The sequence below is a fragment of the Gossypium hirsutum genome, chromosome A13 (assembly GCF_007990345.1).
Source record: "Gossypium hirsutum isolate 1008001.06 chromosome A13, Gossypium_hirsutum_v2.1, whole genome shotgun sequence".
Taxonomy (NCBI): Eukaryota; Viridiplantae; Streptophyta; class Magnoliopsida; order Malvales; family Malvaceae; genus Gossypium; species Gossypium hirsutum.
Window position 1 is genome coordinate 92,783,637 of NC_053436.1, and position 10,087 is coordinate 92,793,723.

The 10,087-nt window shown below is 29.0% G+C and overlaps 1 protein-coding gene and 1 long non-coding RNA gene across 3 annotated transcripts; one reads left to right on the forward strand and one right to left on the reverse strand.

Moving 5' to 3' along the window:
* The first annotated feature begins 431 nt into the window (after positions 1–431).
* LOC107895182 (cytochrome P450 71D10) lies at positions 432–2,264 on the forward strand. Its single transcript, XM_016820441.2, has 2 exons — positions 432–1,429; positions 1,512–2,264. The coding sequence occupies exons 1-2, from the start codon at positions 536–538 to the stop codon at positions 2,154–2,156; spliced, it is 1,539 nt and encodes a 512-aa protein (XP_016675930.1). The 5' UTR covers positions 432–535; the 3' UTR covers positions 2,157–2,264.
* Positions 2,265–7,088: 4,824 nt separating this feature from the next.
* On the reverse strand, positions 7,089–9,673 carry LOC107895181 (uncharacterized). Of its 2 annotated transcripts, XR_005907704.1 has the most exons (7): positions 9,343–9,673; positions 8,807–8,898; positions 8,581–8,713; positions 8,028–8,123; positions 7,778–7,859; positions 7,599–7,678; positions 7,089–7,326 (listed from the first exon to the last, which is right to left on the reverse strand). It is a non-coding gene; the product is annotated as an uncharacterized lncRNA (long non-coding RNA). The 2 variants fall into 2 exon arrangements; XR_005907705.1 differs by having other exon boundaries at positions 8,028–8,713.
* Positions 9,674–10,087: the final 414 nt, after the last annotated feature.

Consider the following 10,087-nt stretch of genomic DNA (forward strand, 5'->3'; position numbering starts at 1 on the left):
ATTGATATATATAATTAAATTCGTGTAATACGCTCACTAGTCAAAATAATGAAAGAATAAATTTATTTAAAATTTAAGATTACATCCATTATCTAAATACGTGTAGGAATGAGATTATATTTTATATTATGATTTGTTAATAATAATTGAAAATATAAATTTATTAAATCATCAGTATGTAGCATTATAAATTATAACATAACATTTAACCAACCAAACACATTTGTATCTTAACTAATAATGCAAATCGCATTGCTAATACAAATCACTATATTTTTTAAATTGGATTTGTAATAGAATTAATTAGGTTATCAATTTATTGATTTAATTAGTCTAATTAAAAATTTATTAAAAATAAAAAATTTAAAAAAATCTAATTCAACTGTTTTGGAGTAGTAATTACAATTTGGATGGTTCTAGAAGTTGAGTCAGATATAAATATCGTAACATTGTGTGGTGATGCTTCTCATCAGTGTTTTCTTTTGTTTTACTTCTTTTTCTTGTTTGTTTTATCAAGCTCCTCTTATTTGTGCTAATGGAGTTCGGAATACCCTTATTCCATATATTCATCAGCTTTCTTCTTGTTTTGTTAATTGCAATTCGAAGCGTGAGGAAATCTAAAGCTAGGAGTTTAACTCAAAGGTTGATTCCAGGGCCACGGAAATTACCTTTGATCGGAAATCTGCACCAGCTCGCTGATTCTACTCTACCCCATCGCACCCTGCGTGACTTGGCTACGAAATATGGCGCCGTCATGCACCTGCAACTCAGTCAAGTTTCAACTGTGGTCATTTCTTCTGCAGAAATGGCTGAAGAGATTATGAAAACACATGATATTGTCTTTGCTTCTAGGCCTTTACTTCTTGCGGCCAAGATTATAACTTATGAATGCACTGATATTGTCTTTTCACCATATGGAAAGTATTGGAGAAATCTGCGAAAAATTTGTACATCGGAGCTTCTGAGTGCGTCTCGGGTCGCCTCCTTCCGATCGATAAGAGAAGAGGAAGTGTTGAATCTCGTCAAAACCATAAAATCAAATGATGGGTTGGCTGTGAATCTGAGCCAGAAAGTTTTTTCAATGACTTATGGCATAACAGCGAGGGCAGCCTTTGGTAAGAAATGCAAATATCAAGATTCTTTCATATCAGTTGCTGCGGAGCAAACGAAGCTGGTTTCTGGTTTCTTTGTTTCCGAATTTTTTCCTTCACTTCAATTCCTGGATGTTGCTTCGGGTGTGAAGTATAGAGTTGAAAAGACTCATGCAGAAGCTGATAGGATTCTTCAGAGCATTGTTAATGATCACAAAGAAAGTAGAGCAAGAGGCAGAAGTAAAGATGACAGGGAAGATCTGGTTGATCTTCTTTTAAGGCTTCAGGAAGATGACGAATTCCCTTTAACTGATAATAGCGTCAAAGCCATCATATTAGTGAGTCCATTATCTTTTACTGGAATTTGGTAATTGTTGTCAAAATTTTATGGCCATAATGTTATTTATAATTTTGTTTTAGGATATTTTCACTGCCGGAAGTGAGACATCTGCATCAACTGTAGAATGGGCATTGTCGGAAATGATTAAAAATCCAAGAGTTATGACAAAAGCACAAGCAGAGGTAAGGCAGGTATTCCAAGGAAAAGGAAATGTGGATGAAACAGGCATTCATCAACTTCAATATCTAAAGTGTGTTATAAAAGAAACCTTAAGACTGCACCCTATTTTACCTTTATTGCTTCCAAGAGAATGTGGCAAGAATTGTGAGATTAATGGATTTGAGATACCTTCCAAGACCAGAGTGATTATCAATGCCTGGGCAATTGGGAGAGATCCAAATCATTGGGCTCAGCCTGAAAAATTTGAGCCTGAAAGGTTTATCAACAGTTCAGTAGATTTCTTGGGAACAAATTTTGAGTTCATTCCATTTGGCGCTGGAAGAAGGATATGTCCAGGCATGCTATTTGCAGTGCCAAATCTAGAGCTACCACTTGCCCAACTGTTGTTCCATTTTGATTGGAAGTTGCCGAAGCAAGAAGATATAGATATGACCGAGGAGTTTGCCTTGTCCGTGAGGAGGAAAACTGATCTAGTCTTAGTTCCTACTCCTTACCATGCTTCTATTATCGTTTCCTACAAGCACAAGGAGGATATATTTGTCTAGGCATATCATAGATTAAATTCTGCTCTTAGTCCTTCTACTTTGTGAAAGTTATGTATTTAGTTATTGTATTTTAACTTGATTAAATATTAGTTTTTATAATTTTTCGAATTGGTCACTTTTAGTCGAAACCTAAACAGTAGTAGTTAAATCAGTTTGGTTAAATTTAATTATTCCTATACTATATTTACATATGTAGATTTGATCCATATTCTTCAATTAGATCATTTTAATTCCCTGTACTTTTCTAATTTTGATATTTCAATCTTGACACAAGTAATAATAGTTAATCATTAATTGGATTTTTAGTAAGTAATATGCAGAAAAAATAAGTTAATATGGTATTACACATAAGATAATATACACATAAGATAATATATCTGGCACATAAATTTTGGAAATAATAAAACTTATATACTGAAATAAAAATTGTTCCCAGCACTCATCGACACGTAGTCGAAATAACATCTACTTGATCTATCTTATGGCATGCTAATTATATTTAACTTTTCCTGAACAATTAATAGGGCAACAACAATTAAATTCCAAATATATTTCAGTTTCATAATTCATCATATTCAATTCATCAATCAAATAATCATTTCACATGCATAATAACATGAATCAATCCAATTCAAAGTTAATTTCACATTTTCATAAATTTACACTATTTTCGAGTATTTTTATAAAATACATACCGGTGCTGCCTGATACAGTGGCAGTACAAAAAATTATTTTCTTTTTAAATGTAAGGATAGTTGAATGATTGGGGGAAATTTGGGGAGTGCTGCCTGACATTTCGACAACACCTGTTGTGCAATGTTGAATTTTTATAAAATACATACCGGTGCTGCCTGATACAGTGGCGGTACAAAAAATTATTTTCTTTTTAAATGTAATGATAGCTGAATGATTGGGGGGAATTTGGGGAGTGCTGCGTGACATTTCAACAACACCTGCTGTGCAATGTTGACTTTTTCTATTTACACTATTTTCGAGTATTTTTATAAAATACATACTGGTGCTGCCTGATGCAGTGGCGGTACAAAAAATTATTTTCTTTTTAAATATAATGATAGCTGAATGATTGGGGGGAATTTGGGGAGTGCTGCCTGACATTTCGACAACACCTACTTTGCAATGTTGAATTTTTCTATATTTGTATATAATTTGTAGTGTGCCTATTTTAGTAAATAATTTTTTTACATTATTAGTGTAAAAAATCTCAATAAATGACAAAGAAATTACTTATATTTTTATTTTATTTTTAAAATTCCATGTCATATACTTAACAGCCACATCACTGTTTAGTGATTTACTGATTTTGGACTAAAATAAATAAAATAATAAGTTAAATGATTATTTTATAAATTTTAAAAATTAGAGATAACTTAATAAAAAAAATTAATAGTTGGATGGATATTTATAGAATTTATCCTTAAATTTAAACCGGACACGAAAGCATGGGGACTAGATTTGTTCATGGGTCAGGCTGCTCGGTCCGAAGTCCCACCCGAAAAGTGGTAGGGTTTAAGTAAAAATATAGGTCCGAAAAATGAGTTTAAGCAAAAATGATTTTTTTTTACAATTTTATTGTTATTTTTTATTATTTTGTTACTCTTTTCTTATTATTTTTTCACTATTTTGCTACCATTTCACAATATGTTGCTACTATTTTGTTGTTATTATTTTGATATTGTCTAACTCTTATTTTATTATTAATTTTGTTACTATTTTAAAGGTATTTGTTTGTTAAGCTGCATCTATTTTAGTGTTATTTAAATATATATATATTAAAAAATTTGGGGAGTGCTGCCTGACATTTCGACAACACCTGTTGTGCAATGTTGAATTTTTATAAAATACATACCGGTGCTGCCTGATACAGTGGCGGTACAAAAAATTATTTTCTTTTTAAATGTAATGATAGCTGAATGATTGGGGGGAATTTGGGGAGTGCTGCGTGACATTTCAACAACACCTGCTGTGCAATGTTGACTTTTTCTATTTACACTATTTTCGAGTATTTTTATAAAATACATACTGGTGCTGCCTGATGCAGTGGCGGTACAAAAAATTATTTTCTTTTTAAATATAATGATAGCTGAATGATTGGGGGGAATTTGGGGAGTGCTGTCTGACATTTCGACAACACCTACTTTGCAATGTTGAATTTTTCTATATCTGTATATAATTTGTAGTGTGCCTATTTTAGTAAATAATTTTTTACATTATTAGTGTAAAAAATCTCAATAAATGACAAAGAAATTACTTATATTTTTATTTTATTTTTAAAATTCCATGTCATATACTTAACAGCCATGTCACTGTTTAGTGATTTACTGATTTTGGACTAAAATAAATAAAATAATAAGTTAAATGATTATTTTATAAATTTTAAAAATTAGAGATAACTTAATAAAAAAAATTAATAGTTGGATGGATATTTATAGAATTTATCCTTAAATTTAAACCGGACACGAAAGCATGGGGACTAGATTTGTTCATGGGTCAGGCTGCTCGGTCCGAAGTCCCACCCGAAAAGTGGTAGGGTTTAAGTAAAAATATAGGCCCGAAAAATGAGTTTGAGCAAAAATGATTTTTTTTTTACAATTTTATTGTTATTTTTTATTATTTTGTTACTCTTTTCTTATTATTTTTTCACTATTTTGCTACCATTTCACAATATGTTGCTACTATTTTGTTGTTATTATTTTGATATTGTCTAACTCTTATTTTATTATTAATTTTGTTACTATTTTAAAGGTATTTGTTTGTTAAGCTGCATCTATTTTAATGTTATTTAAATATATATATTAAAAAATTTATTTTTAATTTGTTAGGAAATATTTATTTTAATATTTTTAGTATTTTTGATGTATTATATTTTTAAAAATATATATATATATATAAATAATATAAAAATTAATACAAATGGACTAAACTGAGCTCAAATTTTAATATTTCTTATCTAAACCAAATTTAAATAAAATTTTAAACCTATGTTTTAAACTCAACATAAAATTAATAAACGAACTTAAAATTTTAATTGGATAATAGGAGCCACGTAGTTATGAAGGTCATTGATTTCGATGCCACCCACCTTATTAAGAAACCATGTAGTTCTGAAGATCATTTATTATGATGCCTACCAATGTTATTAAGAAACCATGTAGTTCTGAAGATCATTGATTTCAATCCCTACCCCCATTATTAAGAAAGAGAGTCGCAAATAATTGAAGACACTGGACTGACAACGGCAATTTTCATTGATCGAGAAAGTGGTGGCAGAGGGAGGTAATCAATCAAAAGTTGAATGTAAATGGCAGAGAGGGGTAATCAATCAAAAGTTGAATGTAAATGGTCTTTTTATCCCATGGTGCTAGTGGTCAATCTCAAATTGACAAAAAGGAAAAGTTATGAACCAGGTGGTTAGCAAAAATTAGAGCAAATTGGGATTAACTATCCACTTAGTCACGCAACGTTATCAAAATGAAATTTTGTAATTCTGTTATTTAAATTTTAGAATGATTTTATTTTAATTATTCAAGCATTAATTGTATAATTTAAATTATGTTTATACTTTGATTTTACTCATTCAATTTTTAATTTTTTTTAAAATATTGATAGAGGTAAAAGAAAAACATTAAAGATTGAAATGAAAAGCAACAAAAACTAAAATAATATATTAAAAATTTGTTAAATTGTATATATTATCCTCTTTCAGAAGTTATAATTTTTTTAATATTAGAATCTTAAATTTCAAAACATCAAAATCAATTAAATAAAGGGATAAATCTCAAAATTATATATGAACTATAGTTTGATATGCAATTGTATATATGAACTTTAATTTTGTGCAATTTTATAATGAAATTTTAATTTGATTCAATTCTTGTAAATTATTAACACAATTATTGGTATAACATCATTTTATGTTTACATAAATAATAGTATTTATCCAATATAAAAATAAATTGATGTATTTATTTTTTAAAATGTGAATTATTAAATCAAAATTGAAGTTTCTAGTATACATTTGAACCACAATTAGAGTTTCATGTGAATAATTGCACCAAATCAAAGTTCATGTATAATTTTGAGATTTATCCTTTAAATAAATTATTGAAACTTTTTATCTATTGATACTGTCAACCAATTTGTTACTATAATATCAGAACTAATTAAATTAATTAATTTAATCCCTTCTAAAATTTATTTTATATTTCCATATCAAAATAACTCAAATAACTCATATTTAATAATTGTTTATGGAACTAAATTTATTATTATTATTATATTATCTTAAATCCTCCGTTAAAAGTAAAGCAAAATTCCCTTTTGATTAAAAAATTAATTAATTTTACCTTTCTATTCCTAACAAAACCATTTTTTTTAATTACAATAGATTTTTGCTTTGCTTTTAGCTAAGCATGAATTAAAATCATATAATTAAAAGAAATTTAAATTTTATTGACAATTATTAAATATGAGTTATAGGAGTTGATTTAATTTAAAAGTAGAAAATAAAATTTTAAATTTTATATGGAGATTAAATTAATTAATTTAGGCTTCGTTTGTTTACCAGTAAAATATTTTCCAAAAAATGATTTCTGGAAAATAATTTACTTTTCTAAAAATGATTTACTTTTCTGGTGTTTGGATGAATCTGTATAAAATATTTTCTGTTATTTGGCAGATTTCCTGAAAATATTTTTCGAAAAAGCTGTTTTAAATTAAACAAATATATATTTAAGAATTTATTATCTTTTCATGGTTTAATTGAGTTTATTATATATATATTAATAAATTTATATTTAAAATTACTTTTACATATCTTGCAAGGATTTATTTATATAAATAAATAAATCAAATTAAATATATAATAATATTCAATTATTAAACTAGAATATTAACCGTCATAATTTGAAAACAACCAAAATCAAATAAATTATTTGTAATTGTTATTTAAAAATGTTATTTACTATTCCTGGATGCGATTGCACAACACTATCATGTTCCAAGAAACTAAATTGGCCTGCTTCACCAAAAATCACAAACAATTCTTGAAAACTTTACATGAATTTTTTCTACAGGTAATTTCAGACTACACATCATACACTGGCAGTCGCTCTTCGATAGAAACACGGCAGATTGGGTACCTTTTACACTTCTGACAGCATGTATTGAGATGCAAATTAGTCAGATAAAAAAGAATGCACGATTCCACATCCTTTGATAATAAATGTAATATTATGCATGGTCATAAGACAAAGGTTACAATTTTGTAAGTAATTACCATAAACATACATACATGAGAAGTTATGATGCCTTAGCCATAGATTTAGGAGATATACCAACGCATTAATCATTACTGATAGAGCACGTGATAGCCAGAATGAACGAACTTTAGCAATATTTATGGGGATGGATAGATATGAATACCTGCAGAGGCCATGATGCCTACATGGGAGGAGGACTATGTTGATTTGTTCTTCGAAGCAAACTCTACAGAGAATCTTTTTCTGACAGATTTATTAAATTAACAAGTAAGCAATACCATAGATAACGGCTCAACAGTTATAATAACTAGGTTAGAACTTATGTTTTCTCCTGAAATATACATTTTTGAAGTCTTTCAAACTTCTGCTGGCTAAACTCGGTGATTTTGGTCTGCTCACGGACTACAACTTTTAATCTCCAAATCTGTATTTAAAGGAAATGAAGATTTTATCAATACAACATCATTAGATGGTAAACAGGATTTCACATATTATATAGCCATCAAGTTGGACAAAAACAATTGCAAAAATAAAGTAGAATTCAATTAAATTTCATTCAAAAAAAAACTTAAACTAAAGCATAAGCGTATACTTTTACGATTTGAAGATAACAAGTACTGGGTTTATCTCTTCAACCAGATCTGATTTAGGCATTTTCTTCACAGAATCAGGTGAGAAAGTGTTATATCTGAACGTTAAGAGGATGAAAGATAAGATTAGCATAGAGACACGAAGAGGAAAAAATCTGTTACAATCTCTCATCTCTGTAATACTCAAGAAGCCCCGTAGCATGCAATAGAAGCAACTGGTACTTATGATGAGAACAAACAAGCATTGTTGATAAATTCAGCATAACAACAATAACTCATCATGCAGCCTCCATTGTTTAGTTTCCAATGCTTTTTAAAACATTCTTTACATCCAAGAATTGAAAGCAAAGATTATACATTTCTAGAGTGTAACTCACAAGATGTAGAAAATACTTTAAACAACAATACTCGAATAAAGAAGACTATAATTTGAAACAACATGAAGGGCATTATAACCGAAACAAGCACATGATTAACTTCATCCACAAAAATATCCAGTAATTAAAATCTTACTTTTATCCCTAGATCATGTGGATTAAGAATAGCTATATAAACCTCAAAGTTTGCCGAAGAACCAGGCAATGGTTGAACATTAATGTCCTACTTCTTTTCATCCAAATGAAATGCTGCCAAAGCCCTTTGGCAAAGTATTTCAAGTTCATCAATGTACTCATTACCACCATAGTACCTGTAATAAACAAAAAGATAATTGGCTGCTAAATCAAAACCAAAAAAAGAATTAAATCTCTTTTCACTTTGGTCAATTATACATAGTATATACCTTTTACCAGGTAGTCTTTCGGAATACTTGTTTGTGAGGCATGACCCAACTACCTCCATCAGAGAACAGGATGTAAACCATCAATCTGCCCCCTTAAAACACACAATAACAGAAGCTTTTCAGTTTACAAATTATAGAGCCATAAATTTCCGTTATCAACATCCATGAGATAGTCAAGCATTGAACATTGCTTCTCACAGAAATGCAAATTCTTAAGCAACTAGCAATTCTAATGTCAAAACACTGCAATTAGTAAAAGACCTAAATGGAAATTTCTTCATCCAAACTTGTATCAAGTAGTATTAACCATAACAAAAAGGTTTTTCTCAAATTTATAATCTATAATAACAACCACACAAACACTGAAACAAAAGGAATGCAGCTTCAATTCCGAATCAAATTCACAACAAATTAAAACAAAAAAAAAAGAATCAAAGAAGAATTAAAATAGATTAAGTGAGCCTTTCGAAGTGAAACAAATCTAAACAAGTTAAAAAGAACAAAAAAAGAATATTAAAACGAGTTAAGATTATCACCTTGGCTGTCTCGGAGCGATTCAAATTAAAATTCCAGGGTTTAATTTTCATTGAAATGGAAAAGATAGATGTAGATGGGATGGTGACTCTAAATATATATGTCGATTCGTGGTGCAGTAACCATTTTGACAACGAAAGGTGAAGATGAGGAAAATTAAAGATGAACGCCTGCTTTTAGTGTTGAGAATCATTGTTGGTTGATAGCAAGCAGAAGATCAGGGTGTCAAAGATGGGGGAAGGAGAAGGGGAAGAGGAAGGGAAGAACATGTGTTCAGAGTTCTTGGCTTCTTTTCTTGAAAATGTCTTACCGAAATAAAAACGGTAAGACATTTTCCCAAATAAAGGCTTCATTTCCCGTGTTTTGTAATTCATTTTATGTTAAGAAATTCTTTTCAGTCAAACAAACATTGGAAAAGGCTGAAAAGCTTTTACGAAAAATGATTTCATGGCAAACAAATGGAGCCTTAATGTATTTCAATATTATAGTAATAAATCAACTGATACTATAAGAGATAAAAATTTTCAAGAATTTATTTAATTGGTTTTTGATTTTTTTGAAATTTAAAATTTTAATATTGAGAAAAAAAATTAGAACTTTTGAAAGGGGTAAACAAGCTAAAATTTGACATTATTTTATGTATTATTTAAGTTTCAATAAATTTTTTATTTTAATCTTTCATTTTTTTACCCTACTAATATTTTTTTTCAGTTGACTGTTAGCTCGATTGACATCAGTTTTGTCGTC

Excerpts from the sequence above, each read along its gene's own strand:
- LOC107895182 (XM_016820441.2), top strand. The coding sequence starts at position 536 with ATGGAGTTCGGAATACCCTTATTCCATATATTCATCAGCTTTCTTCTT. Across the intron at positions 1,430-1,511 it reads GCGTCAAAGCCATCATATTA|GATATTTTCACTGCCGGAAG; the intron begins GTGAGTCCATTA and ends ATTTTGTTTTAG.